The 15,543-nt window shown below is 40.0% G+C and overlaps 1 protein-coding gene across 4 annotated transcripts; it reads left to right on the top strand.

Annotated features, from left to right (window-relative positions):
- Positions 1 to 6,900: 6,900 nt before the first annotated feature.
- On the top strand, positions 6,901 to 14,612 carry LOC140583140 (uncharacterized). 4 transcript variants are annotated; one of them, XM_072707820.1, is made up of 18 exons: positions 6,901 to 7,946; positions 8,043 to 8,182; positions 8,273 to 8,477; positions 8,670 to 8,780; positions 8,884 to 9,077; positions 9,163 to 9,304; positions 9,416 to 11,743; positions 11,848 to 11,933; positions 12,015 to 12,134; positions 12,210 to 12,257; positions 12,398 to 12,481; positions 12,582 to 12,647; positions 13,239 to 13,283; positions 13,365 to 13,415; positions 13,506 to 13,550; positions 13,673 to 13,734; positions 14,016 to 14,067; positions 14,241 to 14,612. In XM_072707820.1, exons 10-18 carry the CDS (start codon positions 12,225 to 12,227, stop codon positions 14,505 to 14,507), a joined length of 705 nt encoding a protein of 234 aa, XP_072563921.1. In that variant the 5' UTR covers positions 6,901 to 7,946; positions 8,043 to 8,182; positions 8,273 to 8,477; positions 8,670 to 8,780; positions 8,884 to 9,077; positions 9,163 to 9,304; positions 9,416 to 11,743; positions 11,848 to 11,933; positions 12,015 to 12,134; positions 12,210 to 12,224; the 3' UTR covers positions 14,508 to 14,612. The 4 variants fall into 2 exon arrangements, 2 of the variants coding, with proteins under 2 accessions (XP_072563921.1, XP_072563930.1); XR_011985910.1 differs by lacking the exon at positions 13,239 to 13,283.
- Positions 14,613 to 15,543: the final 931 nt, after the last annotated feature.

Below are 15,543 nucleotides of genomic sequence, written 5' to 3' on the forward strand. Positions count from 1 at the left end.
TCCTACTTACTCTTCTTTTACCACCAAAAGAGTGTCTAATGTCTCCATCTTTCCTTTTCCTCCTAATGTGTCTGTGAATAAAATCTAATCTATGTTTAACAAAACAATATCTGGGCTATCAGATGAAGCTTCTAAAAATGTCCATAAATATGAAATTGTGGAACGCAGAATCAATACCACTAAAATTCAAATAATAGGGCTTATTTGCTAGCTATTTTTTTTTTACGTTGCCCCTATAGGCTTCACTTACAGTAATGTTTTTTCAGAGCATAACGTTAGACCTTCTTATGTATTAACATTAGCCTAATAACAAACCACACAGGTTAAGTGGCGAACTAATTTCAGAAAGGCAAAATTTATTCATGATAAAATGAGAATGAAAACATATGGAGTTCATCTCCTTGGAAAATGAGAGTTGGATGTCTCGAGACCGGTCTTGGTCTCGAGACCACCTTTACACTGTCTTGGTCTTGTCACAGTCTCAACAGTCTATGGTCTTGGTCTTGTCTTGGTCTTGCTGTCTCATGTTGAATGTTGAATAAATGGAAGTCGTTTATTGGTGATTTCATGTTGGTCGAAGTTTCCGCTTTTTGACAACTGTATACGGTTATTTTCTATACAAATCAATTCAGGGGGAAAAAATGTAAGTGTTCATTGTTGCAAACTCTTTCAGACTCTCACGCAAGAAATCTTACGGCAAATCTATATTCCATTCTGAACTTAAAATTAGCTGCATCAAAAACGTTACTGCAGTTTGCAAACCCTACAGACTATTTACAAGGTAATTAAACTTACATACATGTAAATGTGTGTGCAGAACAGAGAACAGAAAATCAAACTCCATGCGGCTGACCAAAGTTGCCAACCCTGCATTTTATTTTAAATGAGAAGTAAAATGCAGTTTTCGACTGAAGCAGTTTATCATTCCTTTGCTTTGTTACTCGGACATATACAAAACGAATGATTAAACATTATATGCCCATACCCTACTGTAATAGCGATTAAAGCGATCTATTCTTTTAAGTAGGCCTATTTATGTGAAAGCAAGACTTTTATTTTATTACTGTTGTGTTGGAAACACTTAAATTTAATAAGCACAAAAACATATGACATAAACAGGACTATATTGACGAGGCTGAAGTTGGCTACTTATTCGCAGCTACTTATTCGGATTTTTCCGGTCCACCTTAAATGCTTCTTTTTTTCAGCTATTTTTACAGGCCCCTGCTCTTTCATTTCAAAACGTCCCAAAAATCTGCCATTGCCATCTTATAGTAGGTATAACAGAGTGTAAGCAGACTTATTTTGGTGAATGTAGCATTTTTTAATAATCACCTCCTAAACTTGGCACCCCACTCCATTCTATATGGGTCTGATTGCATTTTTCAGCTATTTGCACATGGTTTGGATCATTCAGTTCCCATTCACATTGGAAGAGATGCTGAGGAGAGAGTCTGCAGCTTCAGGTTCCATGGGGTGACCCTTAGTGCCAGAGCCTCAAGTCAGCTGGGCATGCAGCAGCCGTCACTAAAAAGGCACACCAACGACTGCACTTCCTCAGGCATATGAAGAAAGCTGGGATGTAATTGCTCAGAAATGCATTGAGACCCATAGAGAATGGAGTGTTGGTGCCAAGTTTAGGAGGTTATTAGGAGGTATATCACGTTGTGTTGACTTAACAGGTCTAATCCATTTCAGGGACGTTGATATCATACAGTGTCATTTGGCTAGTACTACTACAATGGGACATGATGCAATTTCAAGTTTATAATTGTGTATCTTCACTTTGATGTTACAATTTCATCTACAAATTAAGTATAATTGAAATCAGTTACATATTTCCCATCCTTTAGACAGTTGTTGGAGCTGTTAGCTGTTATGTCAGATGACTTTGGGACCAGTCAGTACCCGTCATGTCAGTCCTCAACAGCACACAAAAGTTAAGGGAGTCTTTTTTTCCGGTCTCGGTTTTGGTCTCATCTCGACTTTGTCTTGGTCTTGACTCGGTCTGTCTTGGTCTCGATACCCTTTGGTCTTGGTAGTGTCTTGGTCTTGGTTTAGGCGGTCTTGACTACAAGTCTAGAAAATGACCATGATCGATTTTACCTCACCAAATAAGCCTGATTTAAATAGAAAATTTAGCTTATCTTGCTAGTTAACGTAACTAACGTTGACTGTACCGGCCTCAGAAGGACAATGGTAATTCAACTTATAAAGATGTCAGCTTGCATTAGTAGATGAAACACTTAAACGAATAAATGAAGGTTGTAAAATAACACATTTTCAACAGCTTAGACTTCTGCTGGCTACTTACATTTACCAATGCACGACAAACAGTACCATGACAGACGAACACAATGAACAGGTCACTCAATGAGAATGAATGACGCCACCCACTGGCTAAGCTGCTGGTTAAAATGGTACGGTCCACACTAGGGGTGTCTGAAATCGTTTTACATAAAATTTTCCAACAAGGTGAGGTGATTCAGCCCTTCTGAATTACTACCACTTGCTCCGTACTCCACCTTTATATCACTCCCTTTTTCTCAGACCCACATGCCTGGCCTTCCGTTATTATCTCACTCCCTTTTTCTCAGACCCACATGCCTGGCCTTCCGTTATTATCTCACTCCCTTTTTCTCAGACCCACATGCCTGGCCTTCCGTTATTATCTCACTCCCTTTTTCTCAGACCCACATGCCTGGCCTTCCGTTATTATCTCACTCCCTTTTTCTCGCAGTCCTTCCTCTACTGCCTGCCGCCGCTCACTTCCCTGTATCCATCTAAACAACTTGCCGTTTATTTCTGTTCCCTACTTGCTTCATCCTTCTGTTTCACTTCCCCTCTGAACTTTACCTTGCCCACTATTACTGGAAACTGGCCCTTATATAACGGAGGCGGCCCTTCCGCTAACAGATACCGTCCCTGATACAGCGGAGGTCGTAACTCCTCCTGCTCTGTTTCACCTCTGACTCCTGCCTGATTCTCACTCATCACCTTTCTCACCGCTTTCTGCTCCTTTCTCCAGGCCTCCCCCTTTGCCTTAACCTCAGAACCTCCAGGTCCTCACTCCTTTTCTTTTTACACCTTTCTGTGTTCTTATGATGCTTTATCAGAGTCTCCATCTCCTCACACGCCGCCACATCCCATGTGCCCCCCTTAGGCCACCCGGTTTCCAGTATCTTTGTTCTATTCTCCCACTTTTTGGACACCCTCCCTATCTTTTCTCGGAGCGGGGGGTTCTCCCTCCCTAACTGTCTCGGCGGTTCTCACCGGGGGGTTATATTCTTACACTTCCATGTGCCCCAGGGACTCTCCTCCTCCCCTCAGGTGTAAAGGTTACCAAATTTTCCTGACAGTCAGCCCCTGGACTATTTATTATTATTATTATTATATATTTTTAAATATGGGTGCTCTCTCACTTCACCCTTCGCATCACTACCTCCAATAGCAACTCTAGATTATTTGTTTTCTAGTCACTCCCTCTCCTGGGTGAAATGTTATTTTTCTACGTTTTATGTGCTCCTGCTCTCTCACAAAATGTGTTTTAATATCCTTAGTCTCCTGTAATATGCTTACCTCAGTTTTGCTTCTCTCGAGCACCTGTGCCAAACATCAATCTACGACTCCTCAGCTCTCCAGCTCAGCCAAAAGTTTCACTAATTATCTACTTCTTCCCTTGTGTGCTTACTCCTACACTGCACTCTCCAATCGCAACACCTTACTGTTGCTTTAAGTTCAAGATTTGTCCAAATTTTAGTCACCTACCCACACTTATACTACTGAGAATGTGTTTGCATTAAAGCTTGCAAATACTTCCTTCTGTGTCTCTATCAATTCAATTCAATTCAATTCAATTTTATTTATATAGCGCATTATCACAACATTACATTGTCTCAATGCGCTTTACATTTCTGCCTCGTAAGGACCCCCCATTGAGTAAGCCAAAGGCAACGGTGGCAAGGAAAAACTCCCTAAGAGGAAGAAACCTTGGGAGGAACCAGACCCAAAGGGGGAGCCCATCCTCCAGGGGCCGGCAGATGAGTCAAACAAACAAGATGAAATGACTAAGCTAATACAGACAAGATGAAATGACTAAGCTAATACAGGGGTTGAAATATATGTCTCAATGCAGCGGCCGACCGGTGCAGGCACGTGGTGCTTGATGCACGATGGCAGGATTAATAGACACACAGCCGCAGGATGGATGGCGAGGCATCGTGTTGAGCCAAGGGCAGGCAGGTTGGAGGGTAGTTGCTGGAGGTGGAGGTAGTTGTCTTGCAGGCCGCAGAGGCATAAATTCTTCAACGACATTGTGCTCCAGGGAGCACACCCCAGAAGGGGTGAGGGAGGAAGTGAGAATAATTGTGTATTAGTCAGAGTTGAGGAAACCAGAGGCAGTGCAAGCAAAATGATCGAGTGCAATATTTGTCTAGGCTCCGGCAGATCTGAGTATAGCAGCATGAGAAAGAGGGAGAGACAGGCGGGAACACAGGCATGGGGACTCCCTGAACATCAGCACTCTAGTGTAGAGCTAGAGTGACAGCACTGACGCATCAGTTTATCCAAATTTCCTTCCTTCAAATTCACCTCCTATTAATTTAGACTCCATACAATTATTATTACTGAAACAACTATTTTTGCACCTTTAACGTTCAACTTATCTGCTAATTGTACACTCTCCCTCTGTCTTGCCCAAAACCATGTATGTCCGCTTTCTCCACTGGCTCATATATTTTCCCCATTAAACTAAACGCGCTCTGGGACCTTTTCCTCTTACAGTATTTTTTTACACAATCAGTCAGATCCAGCAGACCTTCTTCTCTCAACACAGCTTTTACTACGCAGGCGTTCTCTGGCCTTATCTACTTCAATTTTTTTTTTCGTCCACCGCGCTTTATTAGAACTTTTTTTTTTCTTTTCAATAAACTTTATTTAGAACAATGACAATGACAATCTCAAATAGACAAGCGAAACAGTGTCTTTCATCACATTATGTCACACCTCCTTTTTCTTTTACCTTAATTTAAAGAAAATACATCATTGCAACTTCAAAATTTTTTTTTTTTTTTTTTAAATGAACTTTATTTAGAACAATGACAATGACAATCTCAGACAGACAAGCGAAACAGTGTCTTACATCACATTATGTCACACCTCCTTTATCTTTTACCTTATTTAACAATCAAACCAACAATAATTTTAACTAAACATATATATTAAAGAGAAAAAAAAATAAAAAATAGAGGACAAAAAACAAAAGCAGGAAAAAAAGGGAGACAAGGGGGGATCATGAGAGCTTTAGAGGTGAAGTTTTATAAACAAGATATATAACTTAAATAAATAAGGTGGCTAAGAAAAATCAAGCTCCTCTAAAAATTTATGCAATTTAATTGCTTGGGGCTTATTTATTAAGTTCAGAGATGTACACAACAGGGATAGCTCGTTTTTAAGAGCAGGCCATGAAGGGGGGGATTTAGCATATTCTACTTCAAAATGATATCTGCCTAAAGCAATTGTTACATGCCGTAAGTCTGGGTTACGTGCCGTAAGGAAAATACGTGCCGTAAGGGAGATACGTCCTGTAAGTTCGGGTATATGCCGTAAGTGTTACGTGCCGTAAGTTCAGGAGGATGCCTACAGGTTCTTCAGACGTCCTGCCCACTCGCCCATTGGTCAACCGCTCCCTCGACTCGACTCTGGGACGCCGGAAGTCCACTGAGCGCCCGGAAATGACGTCACGCATAAAGTTTGGTGGCTACTTTACTTACGAGAATTAGCAGCGCCTCCATTGTTTAGCAAGACTTTGGCGAAGGAAAGTAGAACGGCAAGTTCAGTTTTAATTGTTTAAATATGTTCAGTTATTAGTTATTCAGGAAGGATGGGAACTTTGTTTGCTATGTTTAGAAGTGGAATGGTTTTTGTTCGTTATGTTTAGAACGGTTGGAATTGTTTTTTGTTCGCTATTGTTTGGCTGCTATAAAACACAATTCGTGCTTAGGTTGTTGCTACATTAAGTTAATAAAAACTTATTTTCATGCGTGGATTACTCTGATCAGTTGAATGGTGTTTTCATGCAACTGAAATACATATATACAGTAAATGTAAGTTAGCCAGACTCAAATCGCTGTGTTGCTTAATTGCATTCATGTACTCACACTCCTTCAAAAGCCCATAAATGCATACACAATCGTTTTCACGGTGTTTTGTTTTTCATTTTGACCAACAGATGCACAGGTCAATTTGGCGAAGGAATGCCGTGCCTCAGTTAGCAAGATGTGCTAACTGTTGCAATAGTTTCCATTGCCCTTCGTGCCCAGTAACGATGTTTAAACCGACAACGTTACTGCGAGCCCGGGTGCATTTAGATTCACACGCAAAGAATGGAATTTCATTCCAAGGTATGTAATCTGTAGGAATTTCTGGTTTGTAAAATCATATTAACATAACTAGATTTTCCTAAACTCTGGTGTATGAAGTAGATATGTTCTCAGAACAGTGTTTATTTAACTACATCTTACTAACATTTAGCATTCCTTGGTACCCATTTGTGTTGTACCATTTCATGCATCGTATGTTTTGATCTCCCTATTTAAGACCGACCTGCAAGTTATGTTGTATAAAAGTCTGTCAAACTGACAATGTATTCCTTTGTTAAATTAAATTCCTTCAACAGAATTCATAATAAATAGGTGCAACCTTGGCTGCAGGCATGCTGGCCATTACCACTGTCCCTTTTGCTCAAAGACAATTATTCGGAAAGATGCAACACTGGAGCATTTGAAAATTTGCCAAACAACCACATCAGATGCATCTTTACCCTCACCTATCAAGATCACAAAGTCAGCCACTTTGAAGGACTCTTCGCTACCCCCACCCCCCCCCCCCCCTCAGGATCACGGAGCCACCCACCGTGGTAGACGCCTCACAACCCCCACCCCTCAGGATCACAAAGCCAGCTACTTCAGAGCATGGGCACAACCTTTCAGCACTCTTCTCCATTTCCCACGGCACTTGAGAAGGTTAAATGCCCTCACTGTTCATGTACTCTTCTACAGAAGAACCTGGCAGTTCACATTTCCAGAAAACATCTAGATGTACAAATGGATGTGGCTGCTGCTTCACATTTGCAGAGTGTTTGTGTAGATGAAGCTCTGGGCATATCTGCTGTACAAAGGAGCAAACATGGATTTTCTGTACCTGTACACGTTCAAAGGAAGGTTTGGGGCAAAAAACACTCTGTCATGTGTGACCTTGACATCTGCATCCAGTACCATCAGCTGGCTCGGAGAAGTGGGTTGATTTTTAGTCTTTGTGAACACATCCGTTCCCTTGATTATTGTTCTGTGACTGCAGCTGAGGAAATTCTGGATCCACTAATCCTGACTGAAATGGTTGAGCTCAAGCTTTTTAGTGAACAGAGGAAAAATGTTCTTTTGAAAAGACAGAAGATGGCTCTGCAGACTCATGTCCCATTTTCTGTGAAGGTCCCACTGACTTGGTCCTCGAAAAATGTATGCCTGTCCATCCATGAGCCTTCTAGAAAGCACTATAATCACATTGGCTGAGTCATTGTGACTTACAATGTTACAAACAATACATGGCACTGTCCCTGTGCAAAACCAAGGAAGTCATGCATCCACAAATCCACAGCGAAATGGCATCTTTTTCAAACACAAAGGGACTTGTTTGCAGAAACTTCTGTTCCAAGTCAAGCACCTACAATGTTAAAACCTTGCACATTATATCCACCATTGAGCAACCTAGAGCAACTTCTTACATACATCTACAATTACAAGAAAATTCCATACGACCTTCCAGATGATGTGAAAGTTTTCAATCCCTCGCACCATTATTCTGGATTGCTTGTTCCAGCAGAGACCACATGTACTGGGTCCTCATAACAAACAAAGCCAAGATTGTTGGCATTGGTGGAGTTATTAATGGTAAGTGTGATGTTTTTATAATTCAGCATGTTATGTTTTTACCATGACACTTTGTATGATGTGTAACACATTGTGCTGTATCCCCTTGCCCCCCAGATGTGTCAACATACTTCAAGCAATGCTTGTTGTGCCAGAGGTTGTATCGCTATCAAGAGTGGAAGGCAGGACTACAAAACTTTGATGACCACGTCATACTTACACTGGAGCTTTGCCTTTTTCTGAGGCACTCCCTGCAGGTATTTTATATTGTCTTTGGGTGTTTTTTTATTTCAAGTCAATCTTTGACTGTTATGTTTAATAGCCAAGTTTGATCTTTTGTCTTTCAGAATCACACTGCAGTTTCAAGAACTGTGAGATCCTTGGAGGCCCTGCGAAATGTTAGGTTTCCATCGAATGACACCATTTTGCATGGCTACTGTCATTTTGAAGCTCTTACTAGCCATGATTACACATATACATGTGTAAACTGTGGCTATTACCCTCCACTGGTTGTGATGGACCTCCATAAGAAGGGTGTATTTAGCATGGCTGGTAAGTAACCAGTAATTTGTCTTATACTAGAGATTCCAGTGAGGTTGTGTTGTTAATAAATTCATGCATGATGTTCTTCACAATCGCTTTCTGGATGTGTTGTAAAAATATGCTACTGTCAACATATTTACTGCAGTTTGATTTGCCCATAATTTACATTTTTAGTCCATTAAAGTTATTTTTCATTTACAGTCAGTGACCTTAAAGAACCTGCCAAGAATTTCAATGGAGAAGTGAACATTGAAGAATTCTGGGAGTCGATTAATATGGAAATGATAGCTCGTGCCTTCTTCCCAATTAAGTGTGAAATATCTTTTCTTCTATCATTTAGGACTATAAGACCATATCATTTGTTTGTGTGTGTGTGTGTAGAAGGCCATTCATAGTTTTATTAATTTTATTCTAGGTCGCGCAAGAAATCCTTATGCTGTTCATCCAAAATACGAATACTGGGCTCCTTGGATTGGCAGGCATACCCGAAAAGGCACATTTGTGTTAAACACTGAATTTGAAAAAGTTTCAACAACTCAGACAAGTTCAGAGGCTCAACTCACTATGGTGACAGAGGAGCGCCTTTTGGATGAGTTGAGAAAGCAGAAGGTAAAATTACAAAATCACCTGAAAAGCATGTCAGCATTTCGCCTGAAAGTTGAATGAATGCGAGACTTGAATATTTGTTTTGTAGGTTGGCACTGTGCGTAAATTATGCAAGGCATGCCGGATTGACTCAAGGGGATCCCGTGATGACCTTATTTTAAGATTGCACAAAGAAATGGCAAGCAGGCATGCATACGATAAGATCTTCCAGAAGATCTGGGGTGCTTCAGGTGAGAATTTTGCTGATGTATATGCACTATATGGCATGTACAGTACTTGTAATGAGTAAAAAGTGTGTTTGTCTTTGCTTATGGTCCTATTCCTCTTGGTGTTTCTAATAGGTGGCTGGTGTGTGATCATGTGCCCTCATGGAGTAGTGTATTCTCTGAAGTTTAATTTACGAGCAGAGAGCCCAAGAGACTTCACCGATCTTCTTATATCTTGGAAGCACATTCCCAACATTTGTGTGTATGACTTTGCTCGAGGGTTGGCTACTCATGCCAATCTGAGATTCCCCAACATAATCCCCTTCAGGCCAAATGAAGGGAGACTCATTGAGCCAACTCCAGAAAACATACATGCTGCTCAGAGTGGAAGACTTCAGGTGTCACTTCCTTGGCTTATCACAAAGACTCAAAGTACAGACCCTGATGCCCATCCCATAACAGGATCTACGTGCCATTTCGTTTTGTATGACCGACTTCATGAAGCCAACACAAAGGATAAGCGAGATGTCCTGCGGAGGATCGATCTTGTTCCTGAGCCAGGGATTGGTTAATACTCAAGTGGCTGAGCAGATGTTTTCCACCATGCGGAAGAACAATTATTTCCTTAACAACATGGCCTCTTCCACCCATGTGTTCATGATGAGGAATATAATTCATATTAGAAACAACAGCACAAACCAGAGCTTCTTGGAGGGACAGCTAAAAAGTGGATTATTGGAACGGCAATTTACCAACATTGGTTTCAATGACCTTGGTCAAGCTGTGTTAAGTAAGGAACTACACTTTAAAAAACTAAAATTTGCTCTCAAATGCTGAACAGGAAGTTTTATTTATGTATTGTATTTAGGGCTGCAACTAACGATTATTTTGATAATCGATTAATCTGTCGATTACTTTTTCGATTAATCGGATGGGGGGGGGGGGGGCAAAAAACAATTTGATTTCCAGCAATTTTTAATAACCCAGTCTGTCTTTGTACAAAAGTTGTTTCCAGCAAGTCACATAAAAAACAAATGTATGCTACATTAAGAGTATACAAAAAAATTAATAATTTGTAGCAGCTGAATCAACGTAATGAAATACACAAAATCTTGTTTTATAAAGTGCAACCAGCATGGTGCTTTAGATAATGTATTCAGTACTCCAGTTTTTTAATGTAAAAGCACAGACTACCGCTGCTGCTACTAAGAATATTATTAAATAATTGTCTAATGTTATTTAATGTTGATACACATATACGACAGGGGGAGAGAGCACGCCAGCGAGTCTGTCTGCATTTATTACGGACAAATAAAGTAAACATTTATTGCGAAGAAAAAGCCTTTTCCGCATCTTACGCTAAAAATTACTGACCAACGCAAATAAGACGATTGGTGACGAAAAACCCGTGAACGGCAGGCGGCAAATTTTGTTTTAAAACGTGTCCGGTTGTTTCAGCATACTACAGTGATGAACTGTAAATAAGATAAATAACATAAGGCTATTTAGTTTGTTTAATAAAAGCACAAGATATAAACCTGTTCTATCGGAAAGGTAGCCTTAAATGACTTCTGTTGCGATCTGGAGCTATATAGAAAATGAAATTAAATAAAATTAACTTGGGGCGCCCACCTAATAGAATGGTAGGGTAAACACGTTGTGGTATATGTAGCCGCATTTCTAGCCCCATAATAGCTGATTGTGTTGACAACCACGACTTCCCCTGCGTTCATTTAAACACATGTGCGTGTGTGAAGGGACGGGGCGGGTAACGCGGCCGGCAGTAACGCCATTGGTTGCAGTTATTAGTTATCCAATCTGACAGTAAACGGCTCATTAATAAGAATATTCTCAGAGTTATGGTCTCGAAATAAAATCCGGAGTCCATGACAAGAACGAGTACAAATACGGCTGATTCAAAGACAAGATCGAGACCGTCAAAAACTGGTCTTGAGTACTACAACATTTGATATTACTATAAATTTCTATCGTGAAGAAATGAAGCAGTGGTGTAGTGGTAACAAGAAATTTAAAGTGGGTAAACTATATGCACAGCAGTAAAAACGCTGGGTAACTATCATTAACATTAGTGATCTTAAAAAAGGTGAGTAAAAGCTGTTTTGTAAATTTAAAAGGTGCGTAAATGGCGTTTATGTGCATTTACTTTTTTCTTTTATGGCGGTCGGCATCCAGCTTAATGGTACTTTACTGCCACCGCGGCTTTGGTTAGCTTACTGCTCCCAAATTAGGAGGTTGCCACTGTACTTACGTGTATAATAACGTAGACCCAACTAATCGATTATTAAATTAGTTGGCAACTATTTTAATAATCGATTTTAATCGATTAAATCGATTAGTTGTTGCAGCCCTAATTGTATTTAACAGCACAAACTCTGGGCACTGAAATCTCAGATGTAGAGCCAAGAGCAGGTGACATGGAGGAGGTTCCCTCATCTAGTTCTGGTAGGAAACTAGACGGTCATTTAAAGTTTATTCTATTGTTCTTCTAGCAAGTAAGTTGTCATTTTGATGGAATCTAATGTCACATGCTTGATTATAAACTACAGTTGAACCACAAGGTGCCAGTGGAGCTGTTGGACAGCCCACAGCTGCTATTTGGGACAGGGAGACGACAAAGGATGAAGAAACCATGGTATGTATTATACCTATAATATTTGTTTCAATTTAAATGTAAAGGATGTATATATAATGCTTGCTTATTCTATTTTGTCAGCTGGCTTATATTCTGGACTCCTAAAGAAGCCTCAGTGAGCCTTTATGCCAGATTGAGTCTACTGTCCTGCAAAGAAGAGATTTCCTGACCCTTGGCTTGCCAGAGGAGTTGGAGGCAACAGTATGTGGGCTGTAATATTGTGTTTGTCAGCAGTGACCATGGAACATTATGACATGTCAAGCATTTATATTTTAGGTTGCCAACTGCTGCATGAAGATTATTGTCCAGATGGCAGCACAAAGGGTATTTTAATGACTGTTTATTGATCTGTTTTGACTGAACACACTGGAAGTGCATTCACAATACTAGCTACTATAAATACATTGGAATGCTTAATAGTTCACCAGTTTCCATGTACATAAAACATTTTATCCTGTTTATAGGACAGATGTGTCTTGGCAGTTGATGCTTATGTGGTTGTCACCTGGTTACCTCCATACAATCAAGACCCATTTCTGTCTTTCCCAGTAAGTGAACACTTTATAATACTGTGTGTATGACACATTTGTATCGGGATAAGTGTGTACCTTGTTTTGATAGTAATTACATTGTATACTCCACCTACAGGTGGATGTGGCATCGAAGGACCTTATCATAATTCCATCCTGGCAGCCAGGCCATTGGACACTTTGTGTGAGTACAGAATTGTGCATCCTTTTTTTTGGTTTGTGTTTTCCTTGACTGGTTTCCATTTATATGTTCATTTTCTGCATTGTACCTGAAAGTTTTGATGTCTCCATTCTGTATCTGCACCATATCTATGCATTGACCTATTATTTTGCTGTGCATGAAATGAAATTCACAGGTAATGAATCCCAAACAGCGATTCATCCGCTTTCTTGACTCGACAAACCTTCATGGGTTTGGAGATGGCCGTTATGTCGATTTATACAGGTTGTTCAACTGCAAAGTTCCTGCGCAGCTGCACATCCATGTTCACTTCCTTTGCCTTATTGATACTAAATGTTCCACATTGGTTCATGCCATTCATAAATAATGAATAATTGGACCGACACAATACCAGAAAAACTTGGTGTAATACCATTGTTAAGTCAATGTGGAACATTTTTCTGCGGTTGCAGACCAGGACTGTGTGTGTGTGTGCATGTGCATGTGACAGAAGGTGTTCCATGTGTCCATTAATTCTTGCATAAAGTTTTAATCTTGCTTGCATGATAAGCTGTAGTCATAATTCCGCTGACAATTCCAAATTTCTAATTGTAGCAAACTGGCAAACCAAATTGCCACAGGAAGCTACTGAAAAACATGGTAAAGTGGATTTCAGCATTTTCTATTGCTACATTTCTATTGGAAACAACTGTCCTTAGTATCATGCATTGTATTTTGCAGGATGTTCCAAAACAGATTGGATCTGTGGACTGTGGTGTGTTCATGTTGATGGTGAGAAGGACCACCTTGAATTGTCGGGTGTAACACTTGTGATATACTTTTCAATTGATGTTTTTACCCCGCTCCCCTCCCTTTTGTCAGTATGCACTCTGCATGGCCTTGGGGGAACCATTCCACTTTACTGCTGTAAGTACATCATTAACAAGATATTCTTTGCGACTCTGTAGAATGTTGCATAGTTATCTATACGAGAAGAAGGTGCCCTTTCTAACATTCTGAATGCATGGTTTTTGTCTTTTTATATTCAGTCTAACATGCAAAGGATAAGAAAATGGTGGTGCCTAACTCTGATGAACAGTGGTCTGGAAAAGTATGTATGGAAAGCATCGTGTTTTACATTGAGATGCATTCAGATGCAGAATCAAGTGCCCTTTCTTTGCAGTGAAGGAGGTTTCTGTCAGATATAGAATACCGGGTAAAGCTCAGCAGGGAGGTTTTTAAGGTGATATTCCATTAATTCATCAGTGGTAGTGCATTCAGCTAATGGAGAGGTTTTGCATATATGGGTATTAATAACATCATTGATGATACATTGAGATATTGAAACATTATGTCTTGGTAGTGTAAATGATGTGTACTTGTACTACTCAGACATGGACTGAGGAAGACTGAGGAAGCTTCACACTTGGAGCCTCTCTCGAGGGTGAGCACTCCTGCTGTTCTCAGACCTGGTGGGCAAGCTGTAACTGACTGCTCTACAAAGTGTAAAAGTGGTGTGTGTGTGTCCCTCATTTTTCTTAGGTGGTTTCCTGTTGATTACCAGCTGCACCTGATTAACTTATTCGATCCCTGATATTCAATTCCAATGTCATATAGGAGTCGCGCATCATGAGGGACCTCTGCAGTGCCGTGTGCTGGATTCATAAGAATCACTCCCTCTTCCGTGGAGAGGTGACCGAACCTGCTGTTCTTCAGATGGAGGCTGAGGATCAGCGGGAAGCACTAAGGGAGGTCCTGGAGGGTCAGAGTGACAACAGGAATGACCCATTCATGTTTATTTTTAATAATAAGGAGGACATGGAAACCTTGCTCTCCAATTGCGTTGATAGGATGGGTCTTAAAATTCATGCCATGTTTACATAAGGAAAAATTTGTATTCTTTTTATTCTGTTCCATATACTTTTTTTTTTTGCACGTTTGTTCAAATTTATACATCAATACACTACAAATAAAATGTTTGCCAAATTATCTATGTATAGTGATTTATTTATGTAGGACGTACATTATCTTCGAATAACAGAAGTATGGAGAAAAGCTCTGCGAGAAGCATAATTCTGCAGTCTTTAAGGCTTCAATATAATACTAAAAATCTGGTCACCATTGACAGTCACAATCAGGACTACAGGTGATAAAATTTAATAAAATTGTGTACTTATCAAATTGTAAGTTATGCAATTCTTAATTATAAGTACAAACTACTTTTATAAATGTATAATTCAAATGTGATAAGCACAAACTATTTTTAAAATAATCTATGATTTAGTAATACAGTGGTCCCTCGTTAATCGCGGGAGTTACGTTCTAAAAATAACCCGCAATAGGCGAAATCCGCGAAATAGCATTCTTTAGAAATCGAATATTTTCGTAGTTAGAGCATTGGAAACCTGTTTACGACCTTCTAAATACGGTTTTTAACAATATTAGAGCCCTCTAGACATGGAATAACACCCTTTAGTCACCAATAGTTTATGACTGCTGGATAGGGAAGCAGGAACGGGGACACGAGGAGTCAGGATTGAAGGGTTTATTTGGAATCACTCCAAATGCGGGACAGGAACATGTAACATCAAAACGTCAACGACAGACCTGGGGTTATAGACACTGACAGAAACAGAATCAAATTGACAGAAAACAACTGGTCACAATCAGGGTTGCATATGTGGTTAATAAGGGGGCGTGGCACACAAGAGGATCGGACAGGTAGGTCATGAAAATTACACTCGTATTACCCAAAATATTAGAAAAAATAGAAAATAAATATTAAACATTATAATTGTTATTATTATACATCTAATTACGAAGAGAAAAGATGCTTCCGATGCGTAGCGATGTATCATTTTCATTGTCTCTTTCAACTTTTTAATCAATAGACAAAAAACCGCGATGGAGTGAAGCCGCG

This window comes from Paramormyrops kingsleyae, chromosome 1 (assembly GCF_048594095.1).
Source record: "Paramormyrops kingsleyae isolate MSU_618 chromosome 1, PKINGS_0.4, whole genome shotgun sequence".
Classification (NCBI taxonomy): domain Eukaryota; kingdom Metazoa; phylum Chordata; class Actinopteri; order Osteoglossiformes; family Mormyridae; genus Paramormyrops; species Paramormyrops kingsleyae.

What these genes read in the sequence shown, in the direction of transcription:
- LOC140583140 (XM_072707820.1), top strand. Translation starts at nt 12,225, where the DNA reads ATGAAGATTATTGTCCAGATGGCAGCACAAAGG. An exon ending in TCCAGATGGCAGCACAAAGG is followed by an intron (nt 12,258 to 12,397) that starts GTATTTTAATGA and finishes TCCTGTTTATAG; the next exon opens with GACAGATGTGTCTTGGCAGT. An exon ending in ATGAACAGTGGTCTGGAAAA is followed by an intron (nt 13,735 to 14,015) that starts GTATGTATGGAA and finishes TGTACTACTCAG; the next exon opens with ACATGGACTGAGGAAGACTG.